Source organism: Pseudophryne corroboree, chromosome 10 (assembly GCF_028390025.1).
Source record: "Pseudophryne corroboree isolate aPseCor3 chromosome 10, aPseCor3.hap2, whole genome shotgun sequence".
NCBI classification, from domain to species: domain Eukaryota; kingdom Metazoa; phylum Chordata; class Amphibia; order Anura; family Myobatrachidae; genus Pseudophryne; species Pseudophryne corroboree.
In genome coordinates this window covers 350,487,599-350,502,460 of record NC_086453.1, presented here as the reverse complement: position 1 = coordinate 350,502,460, position 14,862 = coordinate 350,487,599, and the positions used below count along the sequence as shown (strand labels likewise).

Genomic DNA, 14,862 nt, shown 5'->3' with positions numbered 1-14,862 from the left:
CCAAAGGTGGACATGATGGCGTCCCGTCTGAACAAAAAACGGGACAGGTATTGCGCCAGGTTAAGAGACCCTCAGGCAATAGCTGTGGACGTTCTGGTAACACCGTGGGTGTACCAGTCGGTGTATGTGTTCCATCCTCTGCTTTTCATACCTAAGGTACTGAGAATTATAAGACGTAGAGGAGTAAGAACTATACTCATGGCTCCGGATTGGCCAAGAAGGACTTGGTACCCGGAACTTCAAGAGATGCTCACAGAGGACTTATGGCCTCTGCCGCTAAGAAGGGACTTGTTTCAGCAAGTACCATGTCTGTTCCAAGACTTACCGCAGCTGCGTTTGACGGCATGGCGGTGGAACGCCGGATCCTAAGGGAAAAGGCATTCAGGAAGAGGTCATTCCTACCCTGGTCAAAGCCAGAAAGGAGGTGACCGCACAACATTATCACCACATGTGGCGAAAATATGTTGCGTGGTGTGAGGCCAGGAAGGCCCCACGAAGAAATTTCAACTCGGTCGATTCCTGCATTTCTTGCAAACAGGAGTGTCTATGGGCCTCAAATTGGGGTCCATTAAGGTTCAAATTTCGGCCCTGTCGATTTTTCTTCCAGAAAGAATTGGCTTCAGTTCCTGAAGTCCAGAAGTTTGTCAAGGGAGTATTGCATATACAACCCCCTTTTGTGCCTCCAGTGGCACTGTGGGATCTCAACGTAGTTCTGGGATTCCTCAAAACACATTGGTTTAAAACCAGTCAAATCTGTGGATTTGAAGCATCTCACATGAAAAGTGAACATGCTCTTGGACCTGGCCTGGACCAGGCGAGTGTCAAATTGGTGGTTTTTTTTCTCAAAAAAGCCCATATCTGTTTGTCCATTCGGACAGGGCAGAGCTGCGGACTCGTCCCCAGTTCTCTCCCTAAGGTGGTGTCAGTGTTTCACCTGAACCAGCTTATTGGGGTGTCTTGCGCCTACTAGGGACTTGGAGGACTCCAAGTTGCTAGATGTGGTCAGGGCCCTGAAAATATAGGTTCCAGGACGGCTGGAGTCAGGAAAACTGACTTGCTGTTATCCTGTATGCACCCAACAAACTGGGTGCTCTTGCTTTTAAGCAGACTTTTGCTAGTTGGATGTGTAATACAATTCAGCTTGCACATTCTGTGGCAGGCCTGCCACAGCCAAAATATGTAAATGCCCATTCCATAAGGAAGGTGGGCTCATCTTGGGCGGCTGCCCGAGGGGTCTCGGCTTTACAACTTTGCCGAGCGGCTATTTAGTCAGGGGCAAACACGTTTGTAAAATCCTACAAATTTGATACCCTGGCTAAGGAGGACCTGGAGTTCTCTCATTCGTTGCTGCAGAGTCATCCGCACTCTCCCGCCCGTTTGGGAGCTTTGGTATAATCCCCATGGTCCTTTCAGGAACCCCAGCATCCACTAGGACGATAGAGAAAATAAGAATTTACTTACCGATAATTCTATTTCTCGGAGTCCGTAGTGGATGCTGGGCGCCCATCCCAAGTGCGGATTATCTGCATTACTTGTACATAGTTACAAAAATCGGGTTATTATTGTTGTGAGCCATCCTTTCAGAGGCTCCGCTGTTATCATACTGTTAACTGGGTTCAGATCACAGGTTGTACAGTGTGATTGGTGTGGCTGGTATGAGTCTTACCCGGGATTCATAAATCCTTCCTTATTGTGTACGCTCGTCCGGGCACAGTACCTAACTGAGGCTTGGAGGAGGGTCATAGGGGGAGGAGCCAGTGCACACCACCTGATCCTAAAGCTTTACTTTTTGTGCCCTGTCTCCTGCGGAGCCGCTATTCCCCATGGTCCTTTCAGGAACCCCAGCATCCACTACGGACTCCGAGAAATAGAATTATCGGTAAGTAAATTCTTATTTTATACAACATGGTAGATCATACAATACACAACATAGCTATCAATGTGCGTTACACCACCAATGCCGGATTCCGTTCCAAATAGCAGCCACCGGCATTGGCATAACTGCTGTATGTCTGAAAGCTACTGTATACATGGTTACAGTGGCGGATCCGGGGGGGGGGGGCACTCGGGCCCGTGCCCCCCCTGTCATTTCTGGCCTCCGTCCCCGTTCTCCCCCTGCGCCGCACAGGGAGATGACGGGCGCCCGCTGAGATTGTGTTACCAGCGGGCGCTCGTCTCCCTGCACAGCGGCAGCCGGAGGCAGGAGCTCTCCGGCTTCCGGCGCTGTCACTGTGCGCTATGGGAGAGACGTCAGTCATGACGTCTCTCTCATAGTGCTGAGTGACTGAGGAGCGGACGCCCAGGGAGGAGGAGGACTGCAGCGGCGCGGGAACGGGGCTCGGTAAGTATGTTTTTTTTCTTCCTTAATGCAGCGGGGGCATCTCCTGGGGGCAAACTACGGGGGACATTACTACTGGGGGGGGCATCAACAAGGGGCATTACTACTGGGTGGGCAAACTACTGGGGGCATTATAACTGGGGGGCATCTACTGGGGGCATCACTACTGAGGGGTCATCTATTGGGGGCAGCTACTGGGGGACATTTTTACTGGGGGCCATCTACTGGGGGCATTACTACAGGGGGGTCATCTATTGGGGCAAACTCGTAGGGGGCATTATTACTGGGGGTCATCTATTGGGGGCAGCTACTGGGGCATTATTACTGGGGGGCATCTACTGAGGGCATTACTACTGGGGGGTCATCTATTGGGGGCAGCTACTGGGGCATTATTACTGGGGGGCATCTACTGGGGGCATTACTACTGGGGGGGTCATCTATTGGGGGCAGCTACTGGGGGATATTTTTACTGGGGGCATTATTACTGGGGGGCATCTACTGGGGGCATTACTACTGGGAGGTCATCTATTGGGGGCAAACTCATAAGGGGCATTACTACTGGGGGCAAACTACTGGAGGACATTATTACTGGGGGGCATCTACTGGGGGCTAACTACTGGGGGACTATTACTGGGGGCCAACTACAAAGGTGCCAACTACTGGCGGCGTAACTACAGGGGCATTACTACTGGCGGCTTAACTACAGGGGTATTACTACTTGGGGGTTAAACTACAGGGGGGCCAAACTACTGGGGGCTTAACTACAGGGGCCAAACTACTGGGGGATAACTACAGGGGCCAAACTACTGGGGGCATTACTACTGAAGGCTAAGCTACAAGGGGGCATAACTACAGGGACTAAATTACAATGGGGCAAACTACAGGGGGGCATTACTACTGGTGGCTAAACTACTGGGGGCATTACCACTGGGAGGCTAAACTAAAGGGGGGGGGGGTAAACTACTGGGGTCATGACTGCAGGGGAATTACCACTGGGGGCATAATGACTGGGGGCATTACTACTGGCAACATTACTACTGGGGGCAATACGGGCATTGCAAAAGGGGCACCACTACTTGGGGGTCTATATAAGGGGCACTACCAGTACAGTGGACATTGCATAATGAGCGCTACAACTGTGGGCTTTGTATAAGAAGCGCCACCTCACATGCACCGAAGCCGCACGCAATGTACTTGCCCCTTCCATGGTGCCCCCCCTATCATTTTCTTCTGGATCCGCCCCTGCATGGTTACTCCAGCTACTAAAATCAGAAGATTGTAACAATGGGGGCGGGTAGGTGGCGTGGAAACCAGGAATGTATAGGGTGCTACAAGGACAGTGGGCGGTTGGGATTGAGGTTGTGGCACTGGTCCAAAGAACGCTACCTGTGAGAGTTCGTCCAAGCTTGCGCAAACTCCTCAAAGCCGCCATGATAGTTTTGGTAGGTGTGCTTTCTACACGTTTCAAACACACTATGGGTATTCCCCATCTGTATCGGCTGTGTCGCACCCACCTCCGCTGCCCTGCTGATTCCGCGCAAACTGGTGGATTGTTTCCGTTCTTATCGCCAGATCCACCTAGCACAGAAGTCCTCATACTTGTCGTCCGCTGCAGATGTGTCCTCTGTATTCATGTAATAGTCACTTCCCGTAAACCAGTCTTTCAGGATCGGGGACAGGAGACGGGTCTCCCAGCGAGAGGGAATTCCTGGCCTTTTTCGTCAAGAATTGAGCCCTGAGGCCCGTTCTCAAGCCAGCATCAGTAGGGTCCTGTCTGCCGGGTTATGATCTTATAGTCTATTTTGGCATTTGGTAATCTCTAAATCTCCCTGCAGTCGTCTCCCAGGCTGGCGACCAATGTAATTGGAATAACACACAAGACTAATAGATCATCTGCAAATTATGCTAATTTCCTACTCCGTAGGGGAATTTAAAAGCGTAGAATCGTCACCAGATTAAAACGGCATTGTTTTTAAAGACAAAACCAGATTGGTCATAAAAAAAAAAATAGATATCCTATATAATAAAAAAAAAACTAGTGCATATAAAAAAAAAAACTAGTGCTGCTCCTCACCTCTATGGGGGGGAATTCAAGTGTTTTGTGCGCAGACGGCCACCATATGGTGACTGAACAATTGAAGCGTTGTTTCATTTGGCCGCGCACAGCTGTCGGCTCTGACTTTACTGCTATGTTCTTCCTGCTATGTTCTTCCGTCATTTTGATGGGATGGTAATTAGTGTATAATGTGCGTATTATTTTTATTTTATTTTTTATGCTGTTTTAAGCTTTGCAGAAAATAAATAGCTGTAACAGCAGCATTTTTAGAAACTCCATCCCCCACCCCCACCCCACCCCCCATGAGGTATATAGATAAGAGCCTGGAGCCTACATACATGGGACAGACATTAGGGGGAAAACACTATCTGGTGATGTCGGATAGTTTTACAGGTGGTGTCGGGGAAAATGGCTGCAGTGTGCTCTTCTCATCCTAGCTGTAGTCAGAGAATTGCCAGCTGGAACATTTATGACCTGGTTAATAACACGGTTACATCACACAGATTAGTGACATTACATCCTGGCTACAGACACGTTCATAAAACACACTAAAGACCAGAATACATTGTGTGGTGCAATTTTTGGAGAGTTATTTAGCTTTTGTGGGTGGGTAGGGGGTTATACATTGAAATTACTATTTTATTTTCTCTATCGTCCTAGTGGATGCTGGGGTTCCTGAAAGGACCATGGGGAATAGCGGCTCCGCAGGAGACAGGGCACAAAAAGTAAAGCTTTAGGATCAGGTGGTGTGCACTGGCTCCTCCCCCTATGACCCTCCTCCAAGCCTCAGTTAAATTTTTGTGCCCGGCCGAGAAGGGTGCAATCTAGGTGGCTCTCCTAAAGAGCTGCTTAGAAAAGTTTAGCTTAGGTTTTTTATTTTACAGTGAGTCCTGCTGGCAACAGGATCACTGCAACGAGGGACTTAGGGGAGAAGAAGTGAACTCACCTGCGTGCAGGATGGATTGGCTTCTTTGGCTACTGGACATTAGCTCCAGAGGGACGATCACAGGTACAGCCTGGATGGTCACCGGAGCCTCGCCGCCGGCCCCCTTGCAGATGCTGAAAAGAGAAGAAGGTCCAGAATCGGCGGCAGAAGACTCCTCAGTCTTCTTAAGGTAGCGCACAGCACTGCAGCTGTGCGCCATTGCTCTCAGCACACTTCACACGGCAGTCACTGAGGGAGGGGGGCGCCCTGGGAGGCAATGTAAACCTATTTTTTGGCAAAAAATACCTCACATATAGCCTCCGGGGGCTATATGGAGATATTTAACCCCTGCCAGAATCCGTTGAAGAGCGGGAGACGAGCCCGCCGAAAAAGGGGCGGGGCCTATCTCCTCAGCACACAGCGCCATTTTCCCTCACAGAAAGGCTGGAGGGAAGGCTCCCAGGCTCTCCCCTGCACTGCACTACAGAAACAGGGTTAAAACAGAGAGGGGGGGCACTAATTTGGCGTTAGAAATATATAAAAAGATGCTATAAGGGAAAACACTTATATAAGGTTGTCCCTATATAATTATAGCGTTTTTTGGTGTGTGCTGGCAAACTCTCCCTCTGTCTCTCCAAAGGGCTAGTGGGTCCTGTCCTCTATCAGAGCATTCCCTGTGTGTGTGCTGTGTGTCGGTACGTGTGTGTCGACATGTATGAGGACGATGTTGGTGAGGAGGCGGAGCAATTGCCTGTAATGGTGATGTCACTCTCTAGGGAGTCGACACCGGAATGGATGGCTTATTTAGGGAATTACGTGATAATGTCAACACGCTGCAAGGTCGGTTGACGACATGAGACGGCCGAAAAACAATTAGTACCGGTCCAGACGTCTCAAAAACACCGTCAGGGGTTTTAAAACGCCCGTTTACCTTAGTCGGTCGACACAGACACGGACACTGAATCCAGTGTCGACGGTGAATAAACAAACGTATTCCTTATTAGGGCCACACGTTAAGGGCAATGAAGGAGGTGTTGCATATTTCTGATACTACAAGTACCACAAAAGAGGGTATTATGTGGGATGTGAAAAAACTACCTGTAGTTTTTCCTGAATCAGATAAATTAAATGAAGTGTGTGATGATGCGTGGGTTCCCCTGATGCGTGGGTTCCCCCCGATAGAAAATTATTGGCGGTATACCCTTTCCCGCCAGAAGTTAGGGCGCGTTGGGAAACACCCCTTAGGGTGGATAAGGCGCTCACACGCTTATCAAAACAAGTGGCGGTACCGTCTATAGATAGGGCCGTCCTCAAGGAGCCAGCTGACAGGAGGCTGGAAAATATCATATAAAAGTATATACACACATACTGGTGTTATACTGCGACCAGCGATCGCCTCAGCCTGGATGTGCAGAGCTGGGGTGGCTTGGTCGGATTCCCTGACTAAAAATATTGATACCCTTGACAGGGACAGTATTTTATTGACTATAGAGCATTTAAAGGATGCATTTCTATATATGCGAGATGCACAGAGGGATATTTGCACTCTGGCATCAAGAGTAAGTGCGATGTCCATATCTGCCAGAAGATGTTTATGGACACGACAGTGGTCAGGTGATGCAGATTCCAAACGGCACAAAGGTGTATTGCCGTATAAAGGAAGAGGAGTTATTTGGGGTCGGTCCATCGGACCTGGTGGCCACGGCAACTGCTGGAAAATCCACCGTTTTTACCCTAAGTCACATCTCTGCAGAAAAAGACACCGTCTTTTCAGCCTCAGTCCTTTCGTCCCTATAAGAGTCATATTTGCCCAGGGATAGAGGAAAGGGAAGAAGACTGCAGCAGGCAGCCCATTCCCAGGAACAGAAGCCTTCCACCGCTTCTGCCAAGCTCTCAGCATGACGCTGGGACCGTACAGGACCCCTGGATCCTACAAGTAGTATCCCAGGGGTACAGATTGGAATGTCGAAACGTTTCCCCCTCGCAGGCTCCTGAAGTCTGCTTTACCAAGGTATCCCTCCGACAAGGAGGCAGTATGGGAAAAAAATTCACAAGCTGTATTCCCAGCAGGTGATAATCAAATTACCCCTCCTACAACAAGGAAAGGGGTATTATTCCACACTATATTGTGGTACTGAAGCCAGAAGGCTAGGTGAGACCTATTCTAAATCTAAAAAAATTTGAACACTTACAAAGGTTCAAATCAAGATGGAGTCACTCAGAGCAGTGATAACGAATCAGGAAGAAGGGGACTATATAGTGTCCCGGGACATCAGGGATGCTTACCTCCATGTCCCAAATTTGCCCTTCTCACTAAGGGTACCTCAGGTTCGTGGTATAGAACTGTCAGTTTCAGACGCTGCCGTTTGGATTGTCCACGGCACCCCGGGTCTTTACCAAGGTAATGGCCGAAATGATGATTCTTCTTCGAAGAAAAGGCGTCTTAATTACCCCTTACTTGGACGATCTCCTGATAAGGGCAAAGTCCAGGGAACAGTTGGAGGTCGGAGTAGCACTATCTCGGATACTGCTACAACAGCACGGATGGATTCTAAATATTCCAAAATCGCAGCTGATCCTGACGACACGTCTGCTGTGCCTAGGGATGATTCTGGACACAGTCCAGAAAAAGGTGTTTCTCCCGGAAGAGAAAGCCAGGGAGTTATCCGAGCTAGTCAAGAACCTCCTAAAACCAGGAAAAGTGTCAGTGCATCATTGCACAAGGGTCCTGGTAAAAATGGTGGCTTCCTACGAAGCAATTCCATTCGGCAGATTTCACGCAAGAACTTTTCAGTGGGATCTGCTGGACAAATGGTCCGGATCGCATCTTCAGATGCATCAGCGGATAACCCTATATCCAAGGACAAGGGTGTCTCTCCTGTGGTGGTTACAGAGTGCTCATCTTCTAGAGGGCCGCAGATTCGGCATTCAGGATTGGATGCTGGTGACCACGGAGGCCAGCCCGAGAGGCTGGGGAGCAGTCACACAAGGAAAAAATTTCCAGGGAGTGTGATCAAGTCTGGAGACTTTTCTCCACATAAATATACTGGAGCTAAGGGTAAATTTATAATGCTCTAAGCTTAGCAAGACCTCTGCTTCAAGGTCAGCCGGTATTGATCCAGTGGGAAAAACATCACGGCAGTCGCCCACGTAAACAGACAGGGCGGCACAAGAAGCAGGAGGGAAATGGCAAAAACTGCAAGGACTTTTCGCTGGGCGGAAAATCATGTGATAGCACTGTCAGCAGTGTTTCATTCCGGGAGTGGAAACTGGGAAGCAGACTTCCTCAGCAGGCACGACCTCCACCCGGGAGAGTGGAAACTTCATCGGGAAGTTTTTCCACATGATTGTGAACCGTTGGGAAATACCAAAGGTGGACATGATGGCGTCCCGTCTGAACAAAAAACGGGACAGGTATTGCGCCAGGTCAAGAGACCCTCAGGCAATAGCTGTGGACGTTCTGGTAACACCGTGGGTGTACCAGTCGGTGTATGTGTTCCCTCCTCTGCTTCTCATACCTAAGGTACTGAAAATTATAAGACGTAGAGGAGTAAGAACTATACTCATGGCTCCGGATTGGCCAAGAAGGACTTGGTACCCGGAACTTCAAGAGATGCTCACAGAGGACTTATGGCCTCTGCCGCTAAGAAGGGACTTGCTTCAGCAAGTACCATGTCTGTTCCAAGACTTACCGCAGCTGCGTTTGACGGCATGGCGGTGGAACGCCGGATCCTAAGGGAAAAAGGCATTCCGGTAGAGGTCATTCCTACCCTGGTCAAAGCCAGGAAGGAGGTGACCGCACAACATTATCACCACATGTGGCGAAAATATGTTGCGTGGTGTGAGGCCAGGAAGGCCCCACGAAGAAATTTCAACTCGGTCGATTCCTGCATTTCCTGCAAACAGGAGTGTCTATGGGCCTCAAATTGGGGCCCATTAAGGTTAAAATTTCGGCCCTGTCGATTTTCTTCCAGAAAGAATTGGCTTCAGTTCCTGAAGTCCAGAAGTTTGTCAAGGGAGTATTGCATATACAACCCCCTTTTGTGCCTCCAGTGGCACTGTGGGATCTCAACGTAGTTCTGGGATTCCTCAAATCACATTGGTTTAAAACCAGTCAAATCTGTGGATTTGAAGCATCTCACATGAAAAGTGACCATGCTCTTGGCTCTGGCCTGGGCCAGGCGAGTGTCAAATTGGTGGGTTTTTTCTCAAAAAAGCCCATATCTATTTGTCCATTCGGACAGGGCAGAGCTGCGGACTCGTCCCCAGTTCTCTCCCTAAGGTGGTGTCAGTGTTTCACCTGAACCAGCTTATTGTGGTGCCTTGCGCCTACTAGGGACTTGGAGGACTCCAAGTTGCTGGATGTTGTCAGGGCCCTGAAAGTATAGGTTCCAGGACGGCTGGAGTCAGGAAAACGGACTTGCTGTTATCCTGTATGCACCCAACAAACTGGGTGCTCTTGCTTCTAAGCAGACTATTGCTAGTTGGATGTGTAATACAATTCAGCTTGCACATTCTGTGGCAGGCCTGCCACAGCCAAAATATGTAAATGCCCATTCCACAAGGAAGGTGGGCTCATCTTGGGCGGCTGCCCGAGGGGTCTCGGCTTTACAACTTTGCCGAGCGGCTATTTAGTCAGGGGCAAACACGTTTGTAAAATCCTACAAATTTGATACCCTGGCTAAGGAGGACCTGGAGTTCTCTCATTCGGTGCTGCAGAGTCATCCGCACTCTCCCGCCCGTTTGGGAGCTTTGGTATAATCCCCATGGTCCTTTCAGGAACCCCAGCATCCACTAGGACGATAGAGAAAATAAGAATTTACTTACCGATAATTCTATTTCTCGGAGTCCGTAGTGGATGCTGGGCGCCCATCCCAAGTGCGGATTATCTGCATTACTTGTACATAGTTACAAAAATCGGGTTATTATTGTTGTGAGCCATCCTTTCAGAGGCTCCGCTGTTATCATACTGTTAACTGGGTTCAGATCACAGGTTGTACAGTGTGATTGGTGTGGCTGGTATGAGTCTTACCCGGGATTCAAAATCCTTCCTTATTGTGTACGCTCGTCCGGGCACAGTACCTAACTGAGGCTTGGAGGAGGGTCATAGGGGGAGGAGCCAGTGCACACCACCTGATCCTAAAGCTTTACTTTTTGTGCCCTGTCTCCTGCGGAGCCGCTATTCCCCATGGTCCTTTCAGGAACCCCAGCATCCACTACGGACTCCGAGAAATAGAATTATCGGTAAGTAAATTCTTATTTTTTGCTAGGACGGAGCTGTGTAACACTGACTGTGTAAGATTTTGTCGTCTGAAGAGCTGACATTCTTGTTCTGTTTGTTGGGTCTCCTAGGAAGCCATATTGAAGCGTTACAGTATCCCAGGAAACCAGCTACGAGTCTATCTGCACTACCAGCCGTCCTACTATCACTTACACGTGCACTTCACTGCGCTCGGACACGACGCTCCGGGGACTGTGGTTGAGCGCGCACATCTCCTGTGTGACGTCATACAGAATCTAGAGATGGACCCGCAATACTACAGGACGCGGGCACTGACGTACGCGCTGCGGGCAGACGAAGCTCTGCTGAAAGCTTTTAAAGAAGCTGGAAAGTGCTGAGAGACTTTATTTATTTATTTTATAGTTTTTTATTTTATTTTTACATTGTAATTTTTTTATAATTGTTTGGGGGTATTTTGATGGATCTATTCTTGTGAAAGTGTCATGTGTGTCTAATTGTTCACTTTTCATCTCCGTTGACCTCATTGGCATTAATGTGATCTCAGTGGTCAGGCCGCCCTCTTTTATATCTGCCATTTTTGTATTTTTATGTATTCTTTATTTGAAAGGTTTTTCCAGCACAATAAACTTGAAATATTCAAAATGTGCATTGTAAGCGACAATTAAACCCGTCTCCAATTAATACCTTGTTAACTGTAATAGTGGCAGTTGTGCTGAGACTGACAGAGCCACAAAGCCCAGTGTTGTCACACTCGGGCCTGTGCTTTGTTACATTATGCACTTTGGATGCAGGGGTCATCAGTGTTTTTACTTAAATGCCATGCCCACCTCTCCAGTGTATCGTGGCAGTGGTTTAACTGGATATTGCCAGCCTGCTCATCCATGTCAGTCTTCTCCTCCTCTCCTTGCAAATCTCCCCGCCCCCCCCCCCCCACCTCCGTTCTGCCTCCCACCTACCTTCTCAGTGCAGATGTCCGTTTCGTGGATTAGGGGGAAGTATAAGGCTAGGCATGTTTACATTTGAAAAGAGGAGACTAAGAGGGGACATGATCAACATCTACAAATATATAAGGGGTCAATACACAGAGCTTGGGAGGGACCTGTTTTCTATAAGATCAGCACAGAGGACATGTGGCACTCGCTTAGGTAAGAGGAGAGGAGTTTCCGCACATTGAGGCGAAAAGGTTTTTTCACAGTAAGGACAATACGTGTTTGGAATTCCCTGCCTGAGAGAGTAGTAACGGCGGACTCAGTCAACACCTTTAAGAATGGGTTAGTTAAATTCCTATTGGATAAAGATATTCAGGGTTATGGTGCGTAGGCACGCATTATAGTTAATATAACTAGTCCTAACATAAAAATAACTAGTCCTATAATAAGACTGCTTAGGAGACCATAAATAGGTTGAACTCAATGGACAATTGTCTTTTTTTTTTCAACCTTTAGTTATATTATAGTATGTTACTATGTATACTAAGCATTGATAAAAGTGGAGAAGTTGCCCATGGCAACCAATCAGCTGCTCTGTATATTTTTATAGTATGCAAATTATAAAATGTTCCGTCAATGCTGATTGGTTGCCATGGGCAACTTCTCCACTCACTCACTTCACTTTTATCACTGCTTAGTACATGTCCCTGAGTCTCTCTCCCCTTGCCCTGCTCAAAACACCGTGCGGTGTAGTGGCCAGCTCCACGTGTGTTCTGACAACGGATGTTGATAAAGTAAGCTTCATTACATGGTTCACTAGAGCAGAACTGGCCATTGTTATCTTTAATAGTGCAGCCAAACTTCTCACTCACTTATACGTCTTCTCCACTGCTGCTACAAAACCGTGTTATTGGCGTGATATCCCAGGAGCGGCTTAGTGGAAAAGGGTTAACCGTGGTCCAGTGACCTGGGAATCCTGCAGGTTTGGTTCAAAGAAGGTAAATATGTGAGCCGGCACCCGTTTACAGCGCAGGGAGAGCCGCCACTAGGAGGAGATCTCGTCTCCAAGCGCCGTCCCTGGTGACGTCAATAAGCCGGGTCCAGCAGCCACTCTGAAAGAGGTCTCAGCTGGGTCGCACCCAGGTTGGACCCGTATACAAAATCCCGGGTACAATTTAAAAAGGATATTGGTGGGAACCGACATATCACGAGTGCAGCACTAACGATCTAGGGGAGCCGATCAGACCCCCACGGGAACACGCATTGGAACGGATACACCTCCAAAATGCCCGATTTCACCCGATCTATTGTCCCGAATGCCCGAAATTGGATGAAATCGGGCAGTATGGTGCACTAGACGTTGGCGATACAGCTGGAAACCACCGTTAGCTGACCACCGGACCCGAAAGAGCCGCACTCCCTTTCCTAGTGTACGTAATAGGCTGTACTTCCCTTCTGTACTGTGCACAAACATGGTCTTCCTTCTGCAGAGAAAACAAATAGAAGTACATTAAGAAATGAATAAAATCTATTGGTGTAAGTTTATCCAAATTGGGGGCCGTTGTGCAGGTTGGTGCCTGTGTGTCCTCCATAACAGCCTCTGCATAGGAGAACAAAACACAGTATGTGGCAGCAGAGAGGGTTTCCCACGGGGCTCAGTGCTGTGACTGCAGCTCTTATTACTCTGCGCCAAATTAAAGCTAGGAGAACACCTTTCTCATCTTTTGTACAGCACAGTGGTTAGCATTGCTGCCTAACAGCGATTAGGTCAGGGGTAGGTAACCCCTGACTAACAGCAAAACTGTGACGGGGCATGCTGGAATATGCAGTTCCACACCACCTGGAACGCCACAGGTTGCTTCCCCCTGGATTTAGGACACGTCTTAAATCCCAATCAGTCGATATATGTGTTGAGTTTGCATGTGCTCCCCATTTCTGCATGGACATAGGGAGGCATGCGATAGGCTAAGATTTTGAAGGAGTGTTGAGTTTCTAATCACTCTATGTAGTAAAATGTTACTGGATGCAAATCAGCCAGAGACCGCCATTCCTGGGTGCAAGGTGTCGTCCTGATTTTTTTAAAGTTGAACAAGTCATCCGATGTAAACGCCCTGTAAATGCGACAGAGGAACCCTTGGAATAAAAGGGGTGCCTCTAACAAATGCATCTGCCTCTGGCCAGAGACTCTCATACCATGCAACAGGCAGTGCCGCAAGTTTGCAATATAATTGGGGCTTCTATCGTCATTTAATTAATGGTATCTGGATGATAGACAGTGTCTAGTTGGACAGTCAATAGATAGACACCATATGTTTGACAGACATTAAGTCGACAGAGTCAAAAGGTCGACATGAAAACGTTAGTACAAACGGTCGATATGAAAATGGTCAACATAAAAAAGGTAGACGCAGGTGTTTGTTTTTTTAGTTGACATGTTTTTGGACTATTTTATACCTTCTCTATCCATGTCGGCATAGAGTTGGTTATAAACCTTGTGGCGAGCCAAAAAATGCAAAATACAAAAATGCTAATAAAATGGTGTCTACCTTTTTTGTGTCGACCATTTTCATGTCAACCTTTTGTACTGTCTACATTTTGAATGTTGCCCTTCTGACCCTGTCGTCCTAATGTCTGTCTAAAATATGGTGTCTGTCTATTGACTGTCTAACTAGACGCTGTCTATCATCCCACATCCTTAATTAATACGCCTCCAATAAAAATAAACATTTTATTTGTAAACATTGCCCCAATAATAAAATCTTTCAATAATTCTAGCTCAATAACATAGTATTGTTGGGGTTCCTTAAGTATTAATTAGTGACAAAGTAATGCATTATATTTACATTTTATTTATAAGGCGCTACCAGTGTTCTGCAGCGCCGTACATACGACGCACATTAGAACAATACAGGGTACACAGAACTTAACATTACTGTAAATGGAAAACTAAAACAGAGCCCAGGTAACAATTAGCAGCACACAGTACACAATACAGCTGAGATGTAATGAAGCAAAGGAGTAATCTGCTTACTACCAGGGGTGGCAGTTGGCCTAATGATGTAGAGAAGACACAGGGGAAGAGGGCACTGCCAGCTGCCACTCTATAGCTGATACGGGTGAGGACAATTAGGAGAGGGGGCAGAGGCTGCAGTTAGGAGCACTGTTGCTATTCTAGAAGGAAGAAATGCGTTTTAAGGACACGTTTGCTGGGAGGCTGGATGTACAACCGCACGTACCTGGCGTCTTGCCACTGATAGTACAATAGTCACCGCATTTCAGCTGTGAAATTGACTCTAGATCATATCTCTATTTTAAGGTTATACATTCATTCTCCTGGTTGCCGCCTGGTATTCATGAGACTTTCTACAGTGA

General features: G+C 47.8%; 1 protein-coding gene across 1 annotated transcript in view; it reads left to right on the top strand.

Moving 5' to 3' along the window:
* The window catches only part of DCPS (decapping enzyme, scavenger), a 66,650-nt gene extending 55,423 nt beyond the window's left edge, over nt 1-11,227 (top strand). The window contains exon 6 of the mRNA XM_063943681.1: nt 10,672-11,227. Coding sequence (XP_063799751.1) covers nt 10,672-10,938 — 267 coding nt within the window. The 3' untranslated portion in view covers nt 10,939-11,227. The remainder of the gene's footprint in view (nt 1-10,671) is intronic.
* Nucleotides 11,228-14,862: the final 3,635 nt, after the last annotated feature.